Here is a 25,739-nt window from a genome sequence, read left to right on the forward strand (position 1 = left end):
TGGCCTAGAGAATGATTTAAGATGAAATTCCGCCGGAGGCGATCCGAATTCTTGACAAATTTGTCAACACTCATTTTTAAACACCTTTTGGGATCAAGGGATTTCCGGTAAATTCATTTCTTCTACTGAAAATTTTACTTGGAAAAAAACTCCATGGGGGGGATTAAATCCCTAAATTCATATCTCAAAAAATGGCAGATATGTTTGAAAAGTCACATAAAAGATACAAGAAAGACCCTTCTGCACCTTACAAGTTCTGTATTCAGAACATTCAATACCAATTCCTCCTGGAATTCTTTGTACAACCATAATAAGGATTTCCGTCCCAAGAAATGTTTTCAAAAAATTTAACGGCGTATAGGACACTAGACTGAGTCGATTCGAGGTCAATTTTGAATTTCTAAAACCTTGGGGTCTTAAAGCGGGTTAAAGACTACACAACATTTGTACAAATGCGATGAAATTCGATGAAATTTTTTCGCTGTGAACACGATTTGCATAGTGTATGGCACTGCTTGAATGAGCGCCCAAACGGTTGAATTAAAATCGGTCGGGATCGAAATATTTTGTACAAACCATCCTCCCAGCCAGGGTGGAGATGTTTTTTTTTGTTGCAGTTGCTTTTTTCGCCAGCAATCGTTTGTGTTCGCGTGAAAAATGTTTGTATAGTGTGTGGGCGAGCATAGATCAAACAATCGTCGTGGAATCATCGAATTTGTACAGGCCATTTGTGTAGTCTATGGCCCGTTTAAAAGCTTCGTTTTGGTCCAAAAATCATCCATGATATTTTTGCAGAATTGTTAAGTAACGTTTGCATGAGTAAATTTTAACTTTTAGGTTTATATGGGAAAATTTAATAATTTGTACTGAAAAATCAACACCATTTTTTGTTTTTTTCTGTGGAACCAAGCCTGCTAATGGTTTTTGTGCCAATTTATAAATTTTCTGACGGAAATTTTCCGCTGAACCCCAAATCGACGTTGTCTAGAAAAGGATACAGTTTTTTACCAAAACGTTTAAGCCAAAAATAAGGGTGCGTCCTATATACAACGATGCTAAATTCAAAGCTCATTTTCATTTTTTTTTTCAAATTTTTCTGCTAAGAATGCAGGTGCGTACTATATTACAATATATTACAAAGACATATAACCATGAACCAGAATGAGGCGATGAAAATGGTTAATATGAAATGTGATATAACACCATTAAATCAAAAAGGGCCGATATACGTACAATAGAATATGTCGCTTTATTGATCATTTATGAAATGCAATATTTGGTTGTTTCAAGTTTGTTGCAACATCACCCGGTTCGCGGTTTGACTTGTTTGGATTTGATTTGCTTTGATCGGTTCTTCGATTGCACCTTCAAAATTTAGATTTTTTTTTCTGTAATATTTTTTTCTTTGTTGCTCTTACCATTTATTTGTAAAACACCAAAATAACTTAAAAACAGCAAACACATACGCTCGGTTCCATCAAAACTACAAATATTATGTTTTGGTTGTTCTTTTTTTTTTGTTTCGGCTGAAAGGTTGTTTCATAAGTTTATTTTCCGTGTTTTTATTATTATTCGCTTTCTTGAAATCAATCGTTTTTCATCCTTTTCTTGTAAAATATCCAATCTTGCTGGGGAACATCTCACTGTTTTTTTTGCTATCTCTATCAACATTTATCGGGTTAATTTGCTCCTTCAGGTGCTTGTGTCATACCCATCGATTTATAGGAGTGGTAATATACAACAGTTGTTTTGGTATCGTTTTGTTGTTCTGCTGATATTTTTTTTCTTTGATAGTTTTGTTTGGATGACTGACTTTAGTAATAAATCCTTTGAAGGAGGTAACAACAACATTTAAAGGTAAGATTATTGCAAAAGGTAACTTTCAGAAATGGTACCGTTGTTGGACCGGGACAAGACTTGGTTTAACATCGAATCAACAATTATATATTTATGTTTGTAAAGTGTACTTTTTGTGGAACAGTAAAATTGGGCTTTGACCAATATAAAACTCGGTTTTAGATTAGTTTGACAAAATTGTAGGTTATTTTAAGGTTATTTTTTTGTTCATTGGTTCGTAGAAAATATTTCTTGACAAAAATAAATAACATTTCGCAAAAAAATATCATCTTGTGACAATCTGGATGTAAGTGTTTCCATTTTGAAGAGGACTTTATTAATCTAGTAGTAGAGGAATTTTTAGGAAAATACTACGATCCATTTTAAATGTGCTCGTTTACTAGATTTTAAACTCTAATTTTTCTCAGTGTGGACTGTACTGTTTGAGAGTTTCTATCACTGGAGTTTCAGGTTCGTATTTTGGATCGATTCATTGAACTTTTATTTCCGGTTAAATAAAGTACCATTTCATAAAATTGTTTTTTTTTTCTTCTAAACCGTTTCCGTTGTTCTGCTAAAAAATTTGCAGGATTTATTTATTTTAAATATTAATTTGTGTACTCTAGGCTACAGTTGTTGGGAACAATGATATTTGATAAAGTTCTGTGTTGGGAAACAACAGCGAATGGTTTGAGATAGATTTGTGTTGAATTGATTTACATCGTTAAGATAAGATATTTCCAAATTGATAGGACATCTGTCGAACAATTGCAGATAAACACGATTGGGTCTTAAGTTTAACATTTTTATAATTTTTGTTTGTAAGCAATGGAAAAGCATCTGAACGTGCAACAGTTTTTAAAATGGCTAAATTGGAAGTTTATCAACAGTTGTTGGCTTACACCCGATTTAATATGCATATATTTTGGAGTAGGACAGTTATTTTTTAAATAATGACTCCATATTATTGTAATAACAAAAAAATCTCATCAATATAAAATATAAATTCTCCATCTAAAACAAAAAATGCGGTGTTCTCGAAACATTCAGGTTATTATTATATCATATCAAACATCAAATGCCATTTACCACACTTATATCACTTTTGTTATTTGCTACAATCTAGATTTTTTTTTATTAAGTGAGAATCGTGAAAATAAGTCAGTAGGAAAAAAGTGAATACTATAACAATTTTCTTTTTATTTTTCAAAAAGCTTTGGAAGGAAGATTCAGAATTGGGATTCAAAATTCATATTCAGCATTCGAATTCAGAATTTGGATTCAGAATTTAAATTTAAAATTCAGAATTAGAATTTAAATTCAGAATGCAAAATTCAGAATTCATAATCTAGATTCAGATTTGCCGAACTCGATGAAAAATAGGAAAAAAGTATCAACTTTGTCAATTCAACAGTATTTTCATCTTTAAATAAGGTGCAAAAGAAAATGTGTTTTGGTTGGAATATCCCATTCGTAAAGCTATCTTGAAAATATTGATTGATCCGATAGATATTGCTGTTTGATTTTTTTTTCTTTGCTTCTTTGAGGCCTCCGATTTATTGGGCATAATGTAGTTTAAATTTTTTTTCAAAACTTGTGGATCTGGTGATATAAAATATTTAAAATAAATTATAACTATCTTTCTAAAAAGTAAAAAAAAGGTTCAACGAAATCATAGATAAAATTCTTAAAAAAATCTTTATAAAAGCAATAAGTGATTCCACCTTCTCAGTCAGACTCAGACGTCAACTGTGAAGCAATTTAAAAAATAATTACTATTTAATCGATCAGTTGCCTTTCATTCATCCATATCCTTGGAAATGGGTCGAGCAATTTACTCGCTTCAATTATGTGTGCATTGTGTGATTTTCTTCTGCCTTTCCCCCCGACCATAACTCATAATGAAAATTGTCGTTCCAAACACGTCGTTTGATTACACTCAAAGATGCTTACAATAACAATAATTTGAATAACAAGATTAAATTTTTTACTTAAAATTTATACCAAATTTGAATTGTTTATTCATTCAGTTTTCTGTGTTGAACACAAGATGTCGCTACTAACTTTGTAATTGTACCGTGATATATCAATAAGTAAGAACAGTTGTCAAAAGTTTTTGAATTCCAACCGACAACAAACTTTTGAGTGTAGCTGGAAGGGTTTCTGCATGCGATAATCGTACACACACTACTGCAATCCAAAAACCCCTACGGGGAAAAGACATTTAACATTTTGCATATGTTAAACGACATGTAAAACAACTGCAAAGCTCCTGTCTGTCAATGTGCAGTGAGTACGAGCAATGCTATGTTGGCTCGAGGGCTGCTAGTTAGATAGAAGACGTTCCTACCTTCCTAAGATTTTGAGCTGTTTTGAATTTGTGATGCTGCTGCTGTACAACAGCAGCAGATGGTTTCGGTTTAAATAAAGTTGAATTTCTTTTGAAAGTGATTTGAATTTTACAATGACAATCCCAAGTAGCTAAAAGGCGCCTAACGACTTTAATGGTAGTATTCTCAAATCAAAATTGGCTAACTGTAACAGTTCGTTCCATGTAATTTTACTAAATTTAAAGTCTTGATGATTTTAAATGAACCGTTATTCAGCTTGGATTTTGGAACTTCTATGCACCCTCTGTGATGGGCATTTGGCTTTGGGACTCGACTCGCTTGCTTTATCAAATTCATTTCGCGGAGCCAAAGGAAGCATGCGAAAAATCAGTAAATTAAGATTTATGAATGTTGCTATTCGATAATCGAGCGTGGCTTCGTGGTTGCGTTTCCTACTCTAAATTCGAAGGGTTGTGATTCAAATCTTAAAATATGTAGTCATTATTTTTTATGAATCGAAGACATTTTTTCGCGGTTTGGATGACAGCTTCAAAACAAAGTATAAATATTTTTTTTCGCTACCCACCAAAATTTATTTTCAACACCTTTTTTAAACCACTGATAAAGCCAAAACCGCATGTTACTGTTCTAATTTAAACTGTTTTTGTAAAGAAATTTTTGAGTTCAACATCTATTCCATTTACATAAACATTTGAAAACAAAGTCTGAAGTTATTTTTAAAAATTGTCTGGGATTGACATCACATTCACAATGTCAAAAACTGATGCTCTCTCTTTATACATCAATAACGGTGCCGGCCACGTTCTTCTATTTAGTCAATAGATAGAGAGGAAAAAAGAGAAAGTGATGTCAGATAACAAATGTATGCTTTATGACCCAAGTTCCTTCTGCATCCTAGAAAAATAATGTCGATGTAGATAAGGAGAAAATGCATATTATCAGGAGACACTTGTTATAAGTGTAAAGATCTTAGTTTCGAAACCTTTTTCCCTGCGCTTCATTATTTACTACCCCTTATTTGATTTTCATCACCGCACTAGCTTATGATCTTTTTCGATTGCTGATTCTTGGTGATTTCATAGAGGAAAATTATGCTGTTTTTTATGTTTTCGACATACTTACAATCGGACATGATCAGAAAAAAACTCTGTTGTCGTGTGTTTCCTAACTGGCCGTCGTTCGACACTTCTGTACTATCGAGCGACCGTCTTTTAGGAAACACGCGGCAACAGCGTTTTACTTTCTGATGATGGTCGAACACAAGTATGCCGAAAACGTTAAAAAGCAGTCTAATTTTCCTCTATAAAAACATCGAAAAACATCAATTGTAAAAGATTTATATTATTTATTACCGAAATACAAAACTTTCTTTTATAATGGGATTTTTTTTGGTACACATTGTTTTATAGAACTATATAACATAATAAATGTTCAAAGTAAATGAATCTCAATCAGCTTGAATTTTAAAATGTTCATCTTCCAATATTAATCAATTTTACCCTGGATTAAATATTTTTCAAATAGTTTTAAAATTATTCTAATGGATTGAGTTTTCTTTTCTCTAATCTCACTAACCGTTGGATCATCGCTTTGTTGCTGCACAAAATTGTTTATGAAATTATTTATGGATTCATTTAACCTCAACCGAACCCAGATATAAACAATTTAAAATGTAGGTACTTTAAAAAAAAACAAACTAAAAAACATTTTAAAATTTGTTTTCAAATCAATTGATTTAGGCAAATTTCTGAAGCTTGCGTAACAAATTAATCATAGAATAACAATAATACAAATTAACGTTACACGTTTCCTGACAACAAAAAACGGAGCTGTGGTTTTTGATAAGTCCCATTTTGTATCTGTTCTGTTATGTAATGTTTTTATACTGCAAAATTTCTTTCACAATTCGAGAATTTTTTTATACGCAAGATTTATAACATTTGAGTTATGTTTCTATGTGCCACGGGCGAAAAAAACGGGAATTCTCGAATTTCCGTGTTCGTGTCAAAATTCAACTCCTGAAATCAATCCAAATTTTTGCTGGAAACCAGCAAACATTCGCCGTCTTGCTGATTTTTCCAGCATTTGATCTTCGATCGTTGCTGAAAAACCAGCAATCGATCTGTCAAACTTGATTTTTTTTTTGTTTTGGCTCATTATTTTTTGTTGCGCGCGCAAAGTGTTTGACTCCATTTTCCAGAGATGAAGCATTTAAACCAAAGGTATGCTTATTTTTTTTCGAAGAGATAAAATATTTCCAACCCTCTGGTAGATTTTTTTTATAAAAATTTAAATAAATGTCGCTCAAGAAAAATAAACCAACAAATTTCTTTTAATAAATATGACTATCATGGGTTTAAATTGAAAATCTGATTTGAAATCCAAGAAATTCCAGTTGTTTTATAAAAAAATACTGATTTCCCGCAATTGAGATTGCTGGTTTCCAGCAATTGATATTTCATGCAATTGAATTCAAGCATTTTTTAACTGAGATAAACATCAACAACATTCAGAATCAATAATGACATTTCAGCAATATTTCAACCCATTTAAAATGAATATTTAAACTGCACGTGGTTTTAATTCAACGAACGTTTTGATTTAAGCATTGTTTTTCTATAGCACTCTTGTATATTTGGTTTTTAAAATCTGCAGAGTCATTTTCGAATTGTTTTTCTCCGTATTTCTACACATATTATCGAAGAATTGATGTATACCAAATGCCAGTTTTTCCTTTCAAACTTTGAATTTTTTTGACAAATTCTTGTGTTTGTAACATATCGTCAAATACTTATTCCGGTGTTTAGTTTGATGATAATTTGAAAAAGCTGTTCATTTAACAAATTATTTGAAATTAATTTTACCAGTTTTCTTTTTGTTGCCTATTTACCAAAGTTAATTTCAATATGTTTAGAATTGGATTAAATTTATATCCTGTGTGATGATTACTTGCAGATACGTTTCAGCATTTGCAACCAAAAATAACGATTGAAAAATTTTGAGAGATGAATAATCCTTGCAGATGAAAATCCCAGAAAACGACTGGCATGCAACCTTAAAGCACTGACCATACTGACTGGACACTAAATTTCGTTTTCTGGATAATTTTTCCAACAGTACGCAATGTCGATTCCAGAGTGCGCATCGATCGATTTGAAGAAATGCTATCCCAGTTAGGAAATGCCACCCAACTTTAAAAATAAAACACGCAATTTCTACGATCAAATCGGCGTAAACAGGACCGTTTTTCCTACAGGGCATTTTTTGTCAAATTTTTCAGGTTCGCCACCTGCCGTCGGTATAGCGAACCAGCAAAATCGGACAACAAAAAATTAGACAAAAAATGGTTGAATTTTTGTTCTAAGTGTCATGTCAGTGTGATCAGTGCTTAAAGATTACTAAGTATTGTTACATGTCATAGATGTTTAACCCTTTAATGCATAGTGTTGTTTTAAAACAACACTAATCAAATTCCATATATCTCGAAAACGCTCGAATATTTTTGAATGATGTTTTCACAAAAAATATTTTAGAGATTAAAGGAATTAGTCTATGCTATTTTTATTACGATATTCTAATGTATGTGTAAGATATAAACCTAAGTATGCGAAAAAATTGCAAAAATCAAATTTATTTATTTTTTTTGAAAAAAGTAGTTTTCGGAGAAACGGTGTTTTTTCTTCAGATTTGCCAATTTTATCAAATTTTTTAATATCAATCAATTATAAACACTTCCCTGCACCCAATAACCAAGGTTTGGAAGAAATTTGCAAAATTGTATAGAAATGAACTAGAAATTTCAAAAAATATTTTTCAACTTTGATGGGCCATAGCTTTTATAAAACTCAAAATAACGACTTCAAACCTGCTTAGTTGTGTTATTCGAATTAAAATATTACTTTTTCAATGAGACAATAGCTGCTATTCTCATTTAAAAAAGTCATGCATTAAAGGGTTAAGTAACCAACTCTGATCGATATCTTATAATTTACAAAACTATCAAAAAAGTCATCTCATTCATTGAAATAATAATTCAGTGCATCTTAGAAAAACGATATTCATTTCATATGAAGGTTTGCTTTAGTATTGCTCGGCTACACAGACGAAAAGGCAAGCTATCAGCAGAGCTGTCAATTTACTGTTATCAAATTTCGGGTCTAACTACCGTTGCGTTAATCCAATTTTTCTCTGAATATACAATACAATCAGATGCATGACCACAATAAACAAGACAACGGGTCCGAATAAAAATGTATCAAATCCGTGTGTAAGAATTTAAATAGTAGGCCATTTTAAAATCGTTAAAATTGGACAAAAAACAGCACCATCTAGTGGCTCTAAGTTGAGTAACTCAGCGATTTTGATTGTCAACATAAATAACCAAAAATTGACTTCCAGATCGCATCGAAACTGAGTTCAGAATTTTTTACTATTTTTGGGATCATTACTGAAAATTATTTAAATTTAAATATAATTTTAACAATTTTGAATTGATGTTGTCGACTAAAACAGATTTAAGTTCTTCCACGGGTTAAACCAAAAAATTATACATTTTTCTTTCATACTCACTGGTTTTCAATGCTTTTGTTATTAGTAGAGAGTACTTTTTTCTGAAAATGTAGAAAAAATAAGAAAAATATGTTTCAAAACACTCATGTACAAATTTTCAACTCCATCCAATGTATCCTAATAACGTCAATGTCGCAAAAACAATGCTTGTCTTGTATGGACGATTCTCTCCAAAAGGGGACATCCGAAAATCACACAACTTTTTCATCATTCCTGGTTCTAATGAGCCCTCAAATTTTAGCTCTCTAGGTCTTTAAACGTCTAAGCCAATTTATGAAATTATTTTATCGGCTTAATCAGTGAAATTTAGCCAAGAAAATAATTTCATAAATTTAAAAAAAAAATCTTCAAATCTTATTTTTCAATTATCTTATCATGAAGAATGCATTAAAATATTTAAGAGAGAGATTCGTTATTCAGATTTCTGATTCAGCTTCTCTTTACGAAGTTAATGTTTATAAGTAATTCTGTTCTGATATGTTATTCAGATTCAAAATTTGTTAGTAAAAATTAAAATTCAGGATTTCGGTTGAGTGTTCTTTTTAAGAATAAAGATTAATCAAGAATGAGTATTCCAGTTTGTAATTCAGTTCTGAAGTTCAGATTTTGTAATTCATGTTTATGAACATGAACTCAGAACTGGGATTTAAGAGTCCAGATCTCGAATTTCTTATTGAGAACAATTCATATTCAGAAAAAAAATTGAAAAGATAAAATTGAAAATGTGGTTTGTAACATAAAATGGGGAGGATGTGAAAAATCCTACATTCGAGAAACAAGTCAATTCTTCAAAAAAAAAAAAATCTAACAACATTAAAACGATGTTAAAACAACAAAAATAGGAGTAACCGGATTTGTACAACAGAGTTTCGAGTATGGTCATGTTTTGATTTAAAAAATACCAAAATTTTAGTAAAAGTCCCGAAGTACAACACCAGAATCTTTGCAGAAATGTAATGGATTAAAATTAGGGGCGAAAACGCCGTTGTTAACAAACAGAAAAAGGAAAATCATTTCAAATCATCATTCAAACCCAATTTAACCAAAGATCAAGAAAATGACAGATCAATGTAAACATTACATCAAAAACAAACAAGAGACAGCGAATAACAGTACGAGAAGCGCTAGATGAAGTAAGATTATTAGTTCTTGTAAAATGGAAAATTATACAATTATCGTTTGAACCAACTGGAAAGTAATGTCGTTTTTATTCTCGCCGAAAAATCAATCTATGGTGTTTGTATCAGAATTTGATTTGGATCAAAACTAAAATACCAAATATAAAATATGATGTTTATTTTCAGGTCATAACCACGATTTTGAGTATATAAAACTATCGACACAATGTTTATTAAATTTTCAATGCAAATTCTCTGTTCGATCCAGGGGTAGAAATCAGAAGAAAAAACAAAAAAAAAGCGCTCAAATGTCAAATTGATCTGATTGAATCACCGACCAGTGAGCAGACATCAAATATTGTTTCATCAGAATGACAATTCTTAAAACCTTTTTTGTAAGTCGTTGAGAGAGTTTTGCATTGGACAAGTTTCACCAAACTGAGCAATCATGCCTCATCTATGAAACAACAGCTTTGTTGATTTTGTTTGGTTCCGGCACGAATTTTTATCTTTTCAAAAATTACACATTTTTCTGTCGAAAAGTAAATAATACTGCAATAATGCTGCAGCGAATTTCTATTTGCCTGCAGAAGGCAGAAGGCAACTGACTTGCCAACTGAGCTTTAATATTTTATTTAATTCCTAACGTCCTTACGTGAAGAAAACAAGATAGGTGGATGATTATTTTTTGTAAGTCAAAACAAGCGATCTTTAAAAAAAGTATTTGAAATCTCAAATTAAATGTTTTTAAATAAAATAAAAATGGAAAATAAACCACAGCATATCACCAGATCCCTCGAAACTTATTGGCAAGTTGTTTTGGAAAGCATCATCAGCAGGAAGTGATCGAAAGGCGTGGAAGCAGAAAAGCTTCCAAAATGTTTAGATTAATCTTTTAGCTATGATTGAAGTTTCTCCACAAACAAACTGAAAACCCTAGCTGCAACGTTTTGATGGTTGTTTTTTGCGGATTGCTCTCGTTTACGCAAAGATGTCTTAAAGGCATTTTATCCGATTAAATTTATTATAACATTCAACTTTTATTAAACGGTACGTAAAAAAAACTTAAATTAAAACAACTTCAAATGCATCCCCCCCAACCTGCGGTTGTAATTTCATTACAAATGGGACTCATATGCATCTTACTACACAGCTGTGTTAGGTGTTGGATTTGTGTTCAACATACTTGAAGCGCTACTGTTTACTTTTCATAAATTCAACGACATTCATTCGTTCGATAGAGCACTACGCAAACGTTAGGAATCCTTCCCGTTTCTTAGGTGTAGGACGAGCATCGTTGAGCATCTGCTTTCCAAGAAGTTTTTCTTAAAGTTAGTGCAGCGCATGAGACGTGGGTACCTTCATAGAATTTTCAACGATGGATATGCAAAGGATGCTGCTGCTGCTTTAGATTTCCCTTCTTCTACTGGGTGTGTAGTCTCTAAATAGTAGATAGTTATAAATGTAACTGGTGTTGGTGCTGAGTGAAATTGGTACGACGTGGCTGGACTCCTACCAAATACTTAGTAGATTCTCCTAGGAAGTTTGAGATGATACAGGACTTTATCAGTTTCACTGCAGCGTACCATAATCTTTTTTTCTTCGTTTTTCCATCAAGTGAACAAAAAATCAGCAAAGTACACATCACCATATCGCAGTCTCGGATTATTCTTGAAGTTCACTTTTTTTTTGTTCTTATACTAGGTCCTTCTTCACCGAAAATGCAACAGTCCGAGAACGGAGATCTTTTTACGTCCATTTTTCCGCAACGATGACCACACTTTTCTGCTGTCAGTTTCTTTCGGCTTCCCCCATTTTTAGATGTTATATGCTATAGGTACACTTAGAAAATGGTATCAAAAACGGCCAGAGAACGTCGGATGCTTTCGTCGGTGGTGCAGCATTCGATAAATTCATCCAGCGTAATTTTTCCATCGCAATTGCGATCCATTTTCTGCAAAAGATGAGATAAGAAAAAGAGAGAGTGGGTGAGAATGAGGCAAAGATAAAACTGGGATATGACTATTAGGGATGGTAAGGATGCAGGTTTCGGTCTTAAGAAAACGAGTACCAGTATTCATTGACAGAAAAAGTGTTTCTCAATGCGAATCGAGTAATTTTTAGTTTGAAAATATAAGATAAAAAAAGGATGAATGAAGTCTAATTAAAAAAAAAATCAACTTGTCACTATATAGACAATTTTAAATGACTGTCTGGAAGCGATCGAACCATTAGGTCCAAAGTCACTAGGCCTAACGAGCATTAGAGGCAAAAACCCGAAGATAATTCTGTCACAGGCCATTATGGACTGTTCCGATAATTATAAATACACTATATAAAAAACCGTCATTTCAAAAATCTTGTACTGTTCAACCAAATTTTGGCTGCGTACTGTTGTTTAAATTTAATTGAAGTAAGCGTTGACATTTTTTGTCGTATTTGGGACAAATGGTGAATAATGTTCAACACGAGGTCCCATAGTGGTCATATCACCTCTTATTCACAAGTTGTGACCACTCCTATCTCAACCTCCCCGTGGTGCCGGCTGGGATCAAGTAACCTAAACGAAGATCGGGTACCCAACCCCGGTGGATGCTTTGGTCGCATGCAGACCGAGAAGGTGGCCGCACGCGTTTGTTCTCCAGGTCAGGGGCGGCTCAAACAGCGTATCTGTCTCGCAGCGAGCGGCTGAATTAATGAAATGCGGCTCCCGCCAGCTAAGTCCAAGATGGCAGCCCCATCGCGGGATAAGGACTTTAGGCTAAAAACCTACTGCTCCCAATTAATTAAATTGTTACGGAATCCGAAAGAAATGACCCACCTGGAACTTTGGCGACGACTTTTAGCATGAAAACACGGACACGAATTGGAACTTGGAACTTGGAACGTTTTAAACCTTGTCTAACAAGGTATGCTAGCTCAAATTGCTAGAGAAGCTAGCCGCCTCAAGCTTGAAATTCTGGGACTGAGCGAAGTCCGTTGGCCTAACGCTGGAGAACACGAGACACAGTCCTGGCAAGTACTGCTTTACTCTGGCATACAAGAAGAACACGCTACTCGGAAACTAGGAGTTGGTTCCCTATTAAGCCCGCAGGCCCATGCGGCCCTCATAAGATGGGAACCGATAAACGAAAGAATAATCGTAGCTAGATTAAGAACACCGGCTAGAAACCTTACAATGGTTCAGTGTTATGCGTCAACTGACGTTGCCGATTGCAGGATAAAGAACAGTCAACTGAACAGTGTGGTTGAGAAAATTTCAAAGAGTGACGTTAAAATCCATTTGGGCGACTTCAACGCAAAGATTGGCTCCGACAATCAGGACCTTGAGCGCATCATGGGGCGTCATGGCCTAGGACAGCTGAGCGAAACGGAGAGCTGTTTGTAGAATTTTGTGGCAACAACAACATGGTGATCGGTGGATCATTCTTCCCTCATCGACCAGCACATAAGGTCACTTGGGTATCCCGTGATGGCCGAATAGAAAATCAAATTGGCCACATCTGCATCAGTCGAAAATGGAGAAGGAGCCTTCTTGATGTCCGCAACAAACGAAGCGCAGACATTGTATCTGACCATCAGCTCGTCCTTGGTTAGATACGTTTGAGAGTCGCGCATGTCCAGCGGCGAGAGGAGATACGTCGTCCGCCGGTTGGAGAATCCAGAGGTGAAAAGGGCATACGTTAAAAGCTTGAATTCCGAGCCTCGGAACTGCCGACAGACGGAACATTCGAAGAACAATCGAATTGAGCAGGCCTGTGCCGGGTCAGCCAAAGCAGCCGCCCGCTTACGATATGTGGAACTGGAAAAGGCAGTTAAACGAGCTTGTAGACAAGACAAGAGAGCCTGGACAAACTCCCTAGCCGAAAGGGAGAAAAAATAGAAGCGGCAATCATAGACATGAAATCCAATGAAGCGCCTGGAACCGATTGCATTCCTGCTGAAATGCTGAAAGCCGACCCTACCTTGTCAGCACAAATGTTGCACCGTCTTTTCGACCTTTGGGATACTGCAACATTCCCGGCCGACTGGATGCAAGGTATCCTTGTAAAGGTCCCGAAAAAGGAGACCTGACCGAGTGCGGTAACTGGCGAGGCATAACTTTGATCTGTACAACTCTCAAAGTACTCTGCAAAGTGATCCTGAACAGGATTCAGGAGAAAATCGACGCTAAACTCCAACGGCAAAAAGCTGGGTCCCGATCCGGACGATCATGTGTGGACCACATCACGACGCTACGAATAATACTGGAACAAATCAAAGAATTCCAGGACTCTCTTCTGCTGGTGTTCGTTGATTTCGAAAAAGCATTTGACCGACTGAACCATAAAAACATCTGGGCTGCTCTAAGCCGACGAGGGGTCCCAGAGAAACTAGTCAATCTCATCGAAGCACAGTACGACAAATTGTCGTGCAAAGTTTTGCACGACGGTGTCTTGTCCGATCCAATCCCGGTGTCTGCTGGAGTGAGATAGGGATGTATCTTATCACCGCTACTCAACAATGGAGCAACTAAACGAACTTGACCTGGCTGACGATATTGTTTTGCTCGCCCAAACACAACCGGATATGCCGAGCAAACTCGACGACCTTACCGAAAGCTCCAAGGCAGCAGGTCGCAAAGTCAATGTCGGAAAGACCAAGTCAATGGAGATCAACACAGGAAATCCCACCAGTTTCATTGTAGCTGAGCAACAGGTTGAGGGAGTGGAACCAGAAAATACATTGATACCCGGATCAGAATTGCGCCCGATTTGCGTTTGCGAGTCTCTGGAACATCTGGCGCTCATGTCAGATATCTATACGAACAAAAATTCGTATCTTTAACTCAAACGTCAAATCCGTATGGATGTACGGGTGCGAAACTTGGTGCATATATGCGGTGACGCGGCGAAAACTATTATGTGTATAGCACCAAACCGAATAGCGACAGTAGGACTAGCGATGCTTTTTTACTAGCGAGATTTCTGTCATTCGCAGGTTTGTTTTTCTTTTTTCAATCCAGTAGGCGATTTCGATGTAGTACTCGAACATTGTTTATGTTATTTACTATGCATTTTCCTTAGGGCAACAATCGCATGCTCCAGGTCTCCTAGGAAACTTGCGGTGCGTCGATATTATTTTCAACGTCGCGACGTATGCGACGTGTCGCTAGTAGGCAAAGCTGCTATGATTATAAGCGCTCATATTTTGGAATTTTTCTGTATGCATAATACTGCCTGCGGAATATCAGCCGCGCTTGGTGGCCTGGCAACTAGATCTCAAATGAGGAACTACATCGCCGGTGTCATCAAAGAGCGCTAGAAATTGAGATTCGGGAACGTAAGTGGAGATGGATTGGGCTCACGCTGCGAAAAGATGAGAACGAGATTTGCAGAGAGGTGCTTGAATGGAACCCAGATGAGCATCGAAGAAGAGGCAGACCCAGAAACTTGTGGCGGCGAAGCCTAGCCGCCGAAATCCGGTCTGTTGACGAGAATCTTGACAGTGGAGGTCTTTTACCTACTCCGCCGCCTAACGCCACAAGCAAAAAGATTCGTGGGATGTCACCAGCTTCATGGAGGAAAGGTCTACGACAGATCAGATCTTCACACTACGGGTAATCCTTCAAAAATTCCGTGAACACCAAGTCCCTAGACACCACCTATTCATCGACTTCAAAGCCGCATATGACACGATCGACCGTGACGAGCTATGGAAAATCAAGGACGAGAACGGCTTCTCCGGGTTGCTGACACTGATTAAGGTGACGATGGATGGAACGAAATGCTGTGTGCGGATTCCTGGCAAATTATCGAGTTCATTCGAATCGCACAGAGGGCTCCGACAAGGAGATGTTCTATCTTGCATGATGTTCAACGTGGCGATAGAAGGTGTTATTTTACAAGCGGTGAACGAAATATGGGGCACGATATTCAACAGATCCAGTCAACTTATCTTCTTTACCGACGACATTGATATAGTCGGCAGATCATCTGCGGCGGTGGAGGAGATCTACCGCAAACTGAAACGCGAAGCAGGAAGAATCGGGTTAATGAATGCGTCCGAGACCGGTCGTACTCGCTTGTCCAGTGATAACAAGTTCATTTGTGTAACAAGATCACGATAGAGGGCTCTGCGACGTAGTTCCACCTCCCCGTGGTGCAGAGTGGAAACGTGTCTGCAAGTCCGGCGTATTGCATGTACGGCCAAGAGAACTACACTAAACCCACTAGAGGCTGTCGACGGGTCTGTCAAACCCGCGCGAAAGAAGTGGTGCACCCGGGTACTTAGGTACCAGTGCTCGGGTGTGAGGGTGAGAGTCCAACACGCGTTCGGGGGGTCATGGCCCTGATATGCGGATGTGACCGGAGGGAGAGTGATCGCCAACTCGTTTTGCGCTTCGGTGGGTATAGACCTGATTCGCAAAACGAGTAGATGCGCAAAGTGGTGGCCAATGGTGGGCCGATCACTTAGGGACGTGTTTTACACGTCAGTGTCTGAGAGGCACAGTTTGCCGGAGGTGTCAGGGTTCGACAGGCGTTTCGGGAATTGATGCGCCTGAACCGCGAGTGTGACCTGATGAGGGCGGTCTATAGCTCGATCTGCGTTTCGGGTGAGTCAAGCGCCTGACTTGAAGATGGAGTAGTTGCGCTGAGTGGTGACTTCCTGGACTGGATTCACAAAGTTAGTAGTTGCGCTGCGTGGGGACCTCATTCACACGATGAAATTTCGGGTCCTAACTCGTCAGAGGAGGGGTTGCGCACCGAGTTGTGTTAGAATGAGGTATTGCTGACAGAGGATTCGGAAACGAGTATTGCCTTGGAGCGCACTAGCGCGAATTGACCACCCACTATTGAAGCAAAGTGTGTCAAACAGTTCGAGGTGGGAACAAGGGTCAGTGGCCCCAGGTGGGCTCTATGGCGTAGGAGGTATAGTATCATGAGTCGTCCAATTGCACCCATGGACCCAGAATAGCAAACTGGGGGGACGCGGAGGCTCGCCGCGCCTTGGAATGCAATCCGTAAAAAGGATTTACCACCTGGGTTAACAACTCATAAAAAAAGCCAGCACGCCGACGAGCTGCGTGTCGAGTGTGGCACAAACGTGGTGCGACTGTGTACCTTGGTACCAGGACTCAGTTGCAAGAGAGAGGGGTCGTAACGTGTATCGAGTGGTCGCGACCCCGATATGCGGGACGACCAAATGTTCGAGCGGGTTTTGATCGATCTGCCTTTTGGGGAGGTTCCTGGCCCCAAATCGCGGATACGATAGACTCACGACGGACAGAGGAGCCTTGTGCCGTAACATGTGGCGCCCAGTGGATAGGCGTCAGGATGAGTCTCGAAGAGTCGAGACGGAGAAATAGTTGGATGTGTGGATATCTCCAGACCCGAGGAGAGGCGATTTGTTCTCGTCTCGAATTGGGTCAAGAGACGGATTGAAAGAGGGTCCTCAAGACACGAGGAGAGGCAGGTAGAGACGTCTCAAATTGTGTCAAGAGGATGAGCAGAGTGGATGACGATTGCTGGTGTAGAACGTATGAACGAGTATTGCCGTGGAGCGTTTAGCGCGAGTATGGTCTTCCCATCATGGGTATAGCCTTTGTTGCAGGTCCGGATGGGAAATATGGCCAGAGGCCCCAGGTGGACTTCATGGTGTAGGGGTACATAGTATCATGAGTCACCAATTGCACCCATGGACCCAGAGTAGCAAACTTGGGGAACGCGGTGGCTCGCTGCGCCTTTGATTGAAATCCGTAAAAAGGATTTACCACCTGGGTGATCAACTAATAAAAAAAAGACGGCGACTAGATGGAGATCGTCGAAGACTTTGTCTATCTCGGCTCCCTGGTATCCGCAGCCAATGACACAAACCGTGAGATCCGGTGGCGAATGATCAGCCGAAGTCGTGCCTACCATGGACTCCACAAGCAACTGTGGTCGAGAAGACTTAGCCATCGCATGAAGCGTAACCTATACACCACGTTCATTAGACCGGTTGTTTTTTTACAGGCACGAGACATTTATGTATATTGCTCGAGGAGGACCTGCGTAAAGGGTGATACGGTCAAAATTTGGTCAATATCAACTTGACGTATTTCTTTCAATTTTGCATTTAAAAAACCTGAACACCCCTCATTTTGGAGGTGTGTGTGTGTGTGTGTGTGTGTGTAGAATGTTGCTCCTATTGCGATTTTGGAATTCACTCTGCAGTTGTCAAAATGCCGTCCAAGGAAGAAGAGCAGCGTATCAAAATTTGCTCGCGTATCGCGAAAATCCGAGCTACTCGCACGCAAAGCTGGCAAAATCGCTAAAAGTTGCCAACTCAACCGTTACAAATGTAATTAGAGTGTTTGGGGAGCGTTTGTCGACAGCCAGGAAGTCTGGATCGGGAGGAAATCGAAAACCGGAAGCCGTTGAGACGACAAAGAGAGTTGCCGGTAGTTTCATGCGAAACCCTAACCTCTCTCTCCGAGATGCCGCAAATAAGCTGGGTGTATCGTCTACAACCGTGCATCGAGACAAAAAACGAACCGGACTATCGACTTACAAGAAGGTACTGACTCCAAATCGCGATAAACAAAATACGACGGCCAAAGCGCGATCCCGGAGGTTGTACACGACGATGCTGACGAAATTTTACTGCGTGGTAATGGACGACGAAACCTACGTCAAAGCCGACTACAAGCAGCTTCCGGGACAGGAGTTTTATACGGCAAAAGGAAGGGAAAAGGTAGCAAATATTTTCAAGCACATGAAACTGTCAAAGTTTGCGAAGAAATATCTGGTTTCTGGTTCGCAAGCCATCTGTACTTGTGGCTTGAAAAGCAGCATTTTCATAGCTTTCGGGACTGTGAACCTAGAAATTTACGTGAAAGTGTGTTTGAATAAACGTCTGCTGCCTTTCCTGAAGAAACACGGTTGTTCCGTACCGGATTTGGCATCTTGCCATTACGGTAAAAAGGCCATGAAGTGATACGCCGCCAACAACGTGCAGGTGGTTCCCAAGGACAAGAACCCTACCAACACGCCAGAGCTCTGCCCAATTGAGAAATACTGGGCTATTGTCAAGCGGAACCTAAAGAAGACCAAAAAACTGCTAAGCACGAGCAGCAGTTCAAAGCAAACTGGATTTCTGCGGCGAAGAAGGTGGACAAGGTGGCAGTACAAAATCTGATGGCAGGGGTTAAGCGTAAGGCCCGGAAATTCGGATTTGGAAAAGCGGAAGCCTAACTGAATATTTTTCCTGAATTTTATACTAATTAAACTTGAAAAAGAACTTAATTTGATTTTTTAAATAAACGATTTCATCGATTTACACGCGTTTTCCCTTGACCAAATTTTGACCGTATCACCCTTTACACTCGGAGTATTCGAGCGACGAGTGTTAAGAACCATCTTTGACGGCGTGTTGGAGAACGAAGAGTGGAGGCGAAAAATGAAACTCAGCATCTAGAAGGTGATAAAGGCTGGCCAAATACGCTGGACAGGGCATGTTGCGAGAATGCCGGACGAATGCTCTGCAGAAAATATGTTCCCTACGAATTCGGTAGGAACAAGACGAGCGAGGTGGTTAGACCATGTGGAGCGTGATCTGGCGAATGTGGGATGTCCGATATATAAGAGAACGGTTGTTATGGACAGATTTAATTTTAGGAATTTAGGTAATCAAGTTATGTCGTGAGACGGAATACTATAAATATAAAATTGAAAAATGTATCATCTTAAACTGAAAATGTTCCTAATCAATTTATTTATAATGATTTCAAAAAAATCACTTTGCCTTCTACTCCTTATGAGAGTCTTGCTCTCGTTCTGGTTCCCAACATTTTTAATTTGTTGCTTTCTAATTAATAACAATTTTTCAGAAATTTGAGAGCCGCTTGCAAAGCTTAGAATCAAGAAGAACCACTTTCTTCAGACGGTGGTAGTTGGTTCGTGCGAGCACTCAGAAAGCATTCGCTGGTCGCCGGTCGGTTAGCTTAAAGCGTGATGATAAAATAAATCGACCAGACGATGAATATTGGCTCCACGTCTCCCTTAGAGCGCTTCACAAATATTCGACTCAAGCGGACGAAGAAGCAGCTTTCAAGAAAACTTTTCTCTTCGGATGATAAAAATATTGTTTGTGTGTAAGACGCGGAGCTGCCATTATATTATTCTTTCACATTTTTTACCGCACTATGTGACTGTATTCACCGAGTTTTAATGATAGCCATCATTCTTGACACACTGCTATCGACGTTCGTTGCTTTTATGGAGCCGATTTCTAACGACATCCTTGATGAGCTTATTACACAAACTCGCAATGATGAATGATGGCTGTAATCTGATCAGTGGGAAGTTTTTTTTTTGTTCACTCTTCCCGCCATCGATGAATTATTCATCAAGATTACGAGACAAACCCGAATGGAAAACTGAAATCAATGAAATTATGGAAAAACAAATCGATTTTTCTGCCATCATCGATGGAATTGGTGTGAAGGTCAAACGGATACATAGGAAATTCATCCCAACCATATTCAGGCGCGATTTTTTCGTCCTTCTTAACGTTATCAAAACGGATGGACAGCTTGGGTCATCAACATTTTATGTGCTAACATAATTTGTCGATTATTACGGTCTCTGTTTGAAGGAGGCTGTCCGAAACAAATTACTTATGGTATAATAAACCCGAATGCCTATCGCATTCTGGTAGTCCCTGGAGCACAAATTACGGGAATGGAGCATTCCATTAGATTAATGCTTTAAAAATATGAGGGATGAACTGAGTTTCTGAACAGATTGAGATGAGCTTTGAAAATAACATTTTTATAAAAAACCTAAGAGTACATCGATCTCCCCCGGGAATTTTCTGAGAGATCAAATTTGATGTTTAAGACCTACCTCAAATAATCGCTCCACCTTTTCCTTGATGGCTTGCTCCTCGTCGCAACCTTCGGGAACTTTGCCCATCAGTTCGTAGATAGCGGTAACGATTTCCTTCATTTCTTCCTTGGTGATGCAGCCGTCACCGTTGATGTCGTACAGCGAGAAGGTCCATTGAAGCTTCTCGTCCACCGTACCACGGAGCAGGATCGACAGGTTGGCAACGAATTCCTGCGAAGAAAAGAAATTACTGATAAGCTTTGGCATTCCCCCATCATATACCTGATATAATATGAACATCTGTTCTGTAGAGATTTATAGATTTTATAGAAGTAGGAGATTGGTTCATTCGGCCGAAAGCCATTCCGCCGAAGGTCATTCGGCCGATGGATGTTAGGCCGAATGGGTTATTCGTCCCACGGTTATCCAGCCGAAGGCTATTAGGCTGATAGGACACAATGACGAAAGAATGTTAGGCCGAATGGTCGTAAGGCCGAGTGGTCATTAGGCCGAATGTTTATCAGGCCGAAATGAAAGATATGCCGAATGTTTGTAAGGCCGAATGGTCAGTAGGCCAAATGATCGTAAGGCTGAATGAACGATAGGAACGATACATTCAACCATTGGCCTGGTGACCCTCCGACCTAATGATTATTCCGCCTGATGACCATTCGCCCTAACATCCATTCGGCCAAATAACCTTCGGTCAAACTTCCCATTTGGTCTTTTGTACTATTCGGCCGAACATACTTCGATTGAATGTCCGACCCCATCTAACAGATGAAGAATATCTTAATTTTAACGCTTTCCTATTCACAATTATCACGTAATCTGGACGATTCTGATCGTCTTCAAATAATTTAAAAATTCCAATATTAACTGAGATCCTAAGGAACTTTATATCTACAAACTTCTCTGTTTCTTCCTGTATCCAGTTTTTAATGAAGTGACTAGTATCGAATTGCGAAAACAGATTCAACTGGAACATATTCCAAAACGATGACGGTGTAAATGTGTGCGAGAATTGAATATATACCTTTAATAAGTTGATGAAAATGTTGCAAAACATTGGCTGCAAGCTTTGCTATTAGATATGTGAGAAATTTGGGAGGCCAAATTTGGGAGTTGTACAATTTTTTTTTGTCATTTGTATTTATTGTCTAGCTTTTAATTAACGTATGTACAATATCAAAATTCCATGTTCAAGTAAAATTCTAATTCATTTATATCGATGATCCTATCTGTACAGCTATCAATGAATTCTATGTACCGAGCTAGACTACCTAACACACATGCTCGATTTATTTTATTAATTTTTATTGTTTCTTGCACGAAAAAGAGGGACAGGTTTTCATAGCAATCTGACTTAAAGCGGCCGGTAATATGATATCTCTGGAGCCACCATTAGCAATCGACCAATACGGAATTGTTTTATTTCCATCAGCCGTAGCCATTTTCCGTGGTTTTTATCTTATTAAACTTACTCAAAACAAATGTAAATTGTACGTGATTTCCAGGAACCACGAATTGCACATTATTTTGCGTGTAGACGCAATAGATAGAGTACCGTAAAAATCACCGGGGTAATTTTGACCAACAACACATTTTTGCACATTATCAACAATAACCCAGTCAATAGTTTGAATTTTTGAAAACTGTTTTCTACATTTGAAAGCCTATTTATTGAGTATCAAATAAGCAAAATTTGGTTTGTATTCGGGTTTTTTTTCTATTATTATTAATTCAATTTCAAAATCCTAGAATATCTATGTTTTCTAAGGCTCAAAAACAAACATTCTCCTGATGATACCAAAAAACATTTAGATGCAAACGGGTTGTTGAAAGTGGAAGAACAACTTTTTTTCTTTGTATATGTGTGTTTATAGTGCTATTTTTATTGTCATTTAGTGAAAAAAATTTTATATTAAAAAATTATGGACCTTTTCCAGGAGTAAGCCCGTATTGGACAAATGGGTAGGAACCCTATCAAATGGTAAACTTTGATGAAAAAATGAAAATGGAAATAGTGGGAGGGTCTACAGGAATGTGTGAAGGTAAAATTTCATTTGTTTTTTGTAGCTCAAACTATTTAGCAATTATATAATTTTTGCCCCTAAATGTATGCACCAAAACAGTTCTTTTTTCGATTATAAATGTTTTTAACACTAGAAGGACCGGTAAATTGAATATACCTATTCGGACCGTGACCAGTCAAAATGACTGGTAAAGGGGAAATTTTTTCTATCATAATATTTTAAACTTTTTTCTTTTGAAATTGTTTTGTTATTTACTCGATATCATTTTTGTTATAAAATGGAAATATTTTTTCACCATGGAAGCACGGAATCACCTGATTTTGGCATAGTTGACGAATGCGTGTATGTCATAAAATGAATATTTCAAATAATAACCAAAAAATTAAAACACATTATCAATCTAATTACAAAATCATGTTAGGCGGCTATGGATATTGACCATGGGTGCACGGTTTCACTTTAATTTTGTTTTAGTAGATATTTTCTAGCATCCATCGCTCTGAAATTTTTCAACACGTTGCCTATAAATTATACCTGATATTGTAGGTTTTGAAGCATATTTTTTCTATAAATATAGCAATTTACCATGGGTGCACGGATTCACCGCTATTCATCCAAAATCAATTTTTTTGCATGCTAAAGGTAAAGAATAAAGACTTTTATAGATTCAAATAAAAATTTGTGTTATATACATGGTTTTTCACTATAAGTGCACGGATTCACCGCGTTTTAATCAAATATTGAACTTTTTGCAAATTTTTGAAAAACCTTTTTCACAAATCTTAACCAAACCAAAGTCGAAACCATGTCTGTCATGTTCAGACATAATGATTTAAATAACGATTTTTATTTAAAGTTCCGTTTTTTCATTCCTGGAAAAGATATATTACAATTTTATCTTGAAATAGTAAATTTATTTATTTTTTTATTGCAAAACAGGTTTTTGCAATCGTACATTTATCTGATAAGATCTGATCAACATCCAAGAAATTAGAAAACGGTTACCATGGACTGAGTGAGTTTTAGGGATTATATGCATTAAATTATGTCGTGCGACGGAAAACAGTGAAAATTAAAATAATGATTCAACATTGTCAAATGTACACGTTGATTTGTTTTTCTTTAAAAGTATTTAAATTGACAAATATTGTATTTCAAATACCTTTCATGTCTAACTCAAAAATATGATGTGTTCTGAAGCAAGTTGAAAACTATTTCTCTCTATATAATTTACAACGGTGAATTTGCAGCCATTCCGTGCACCCATGTTGAAATATCCGCATCCGATGTGGTCTATTAGATAGGCTGGCGCGGGTCTGGTATAGGTATGCCAGGCGTACTGGGTTCGATTCCTTGTATCGGCAAGAAAATTCTTGGGTTCAAACCCCAAAAGTTGCCGACAGGTAAGATGTATTTCCTCTTATAATAAGAATGTTCAATCAGGAATACCTGTAAGTGAACTTGCTTTGGAAATTTGTCGAGCCTAATATTCTAAGAATGCAAGTGAATACATACTTGGGCAGAAACTGCGGTGAATCCGTGCACCCATGGTGGATAACCAACATATAAGAATATATCGTGCACCCATGTTGAAATATCATTTTAATAATTCAGTTTCATAGCTGACGTCTTCAAATTTGAATAAATAAGTACTCAATTTATAATAATTTTACTCATTCTAGTTTAGTATAAAACATATTTATCACCTAAAACTACTCGATTACTCGAATGGACATGTATTAAATCTAACATAACTTTTACAAATCTTGATGAAATTTCGCCAAATTATGACAGATAGTTCGATTATAGTTGAGCAACAAAACAGACTAAAAAAATTGGGAGTCAAGTGCTTGAAGCGTCACACAGCGGCCAATCCGATAACTTTTTCTTCAAATCTTCACGACTTCGCATCGAAAATCAATAATTTCATAACGAATGACACACTTCTGCCCACCATAAATCAACTAGGACTCATTGTCTTGAATGTAGCTTGCAAATGAAACCAAAAGCAAGCGAAAATTTTTTATCTTGTTTGAGTTATAGGGTTGTGAATTTTACCAGTCATTTTGACTGGTCACGGTCAGAGTGTCCATGGCGAAATTTTTCTCGCTTACTAAAAGAGCTAGTGAAATAAAAAATACACAGTTTTGTAGAGATTCAAAATTCATGAAAAGTCGTATTTTTTGCGAATTTTTAAAGCGAAGTATGCAAAAGATATTCAACAAACAAAGTGTCCAACCAGTCATTTTGACTGGTGCGGTCTTTCTAGTGTTAAAGGAAAACGTTAAAACAGAGACGAAATCGATTTTTAAATCAAATTTATAGTAGTCTTATAAATGTCTTCATCCATGTTTTACGTTCATAGAAGTCCAGTACTGGTTTTAAAAATATGAAACATACCACATTTCCCTTAACAGAAAAAATAATCGAAAAATATTGAAAAAAGTGATCAATATTAACCCGGATTACGGTACGTGTAATGTATGGCGGACTCTCAGAACTCTTCATAGTGGATCAGCTCCTTTTAAACACGCGTACTCTGGACGTACAATCGTTTTCGATCAAGTAAAGAGAGATTTCCAAAAGGGATCTTCGTGTCCATATTGTGTTGAGAGCAGGGTTGCCAGTTTATTTTTTCAAAATTCAGGGACATGAGAATTATAAATCAGGATATATGGTTTAACGGAAATTTCGGTCGAAATGAGGACTTTTTTTGGTCGTCAATCCACATTTTGACCTCCACCAATGTCGTTAATGCAGTTCTGTGCTTCCCATCTTCATCGTATTCACAAAAATCAGAAAAAATCAGGCTTACTCAAAAAAAAAAAAAAAAAAATAAACAGATAAAAACAAAGTCTTATCCAATTATCAGGTTGGGCCTCCAAAAATCAGGCAAATCCTGAAAAATCAGGTTGACAGAGAGAGCCAAGAGAGCAAGAGTTCTTCTACCTACCTGATAGTCCTGAACAGCGATGCCAC

At 37.5% G+C, this 25,739-nt stretch overlaps 1 protein-coding gene across 10 annotated transcripts in view; it reads right to left on the reverse strand.

Moving 5' to 3' along the window:
* Positions 1–1,230: 1,230 nt before the first annotated feature.
* The window catches only part of LOC129749152 (Kv channel-interacting protein 4-like), a 446,730-nt gene continuing 422,221 nt past the window's right edge, over positions 1,231–25,739 (reverse strand). For all 10 annotated transcript variants that reach the window (XM_055744047.1, XM_055744046.1, XM_055744045.1 and 7 more), the window contains 2 exons: positions 20,743–20,955; positions 1,231–11,828 (listed from right to left, as the gene is read on the reverse strand). In XM_055744047.1, coding sequence (XP_055600022.1) covers positions 11,718–11,828; positions 20,743–20,955 — 324 coding nt within the window. In that variant the 3' untranslated portion in view covers positions 1,231–11,717. The remainder of the gene's footprint in view (positions 11,829–20,742; positions 20,956–25,739) is intronic.

The sequence above is a fragment of the Uranotaenia lowii genome, chromosome 2 (genome assembly GCF_029784155.1).
Source record: "Uranotaenia lowii strain MFRU-FL chromosome 2, ASM2978415v1, whole genome shotgun sequence".
In the NCBI taxonomy this organism is placed as follows: domain Eukaryota; kingdom Metazoa; phylum Arthropoda; class Insecta; order Diptera; family Culicidae; genus Uranotaenia; species Uranotaenia lowii.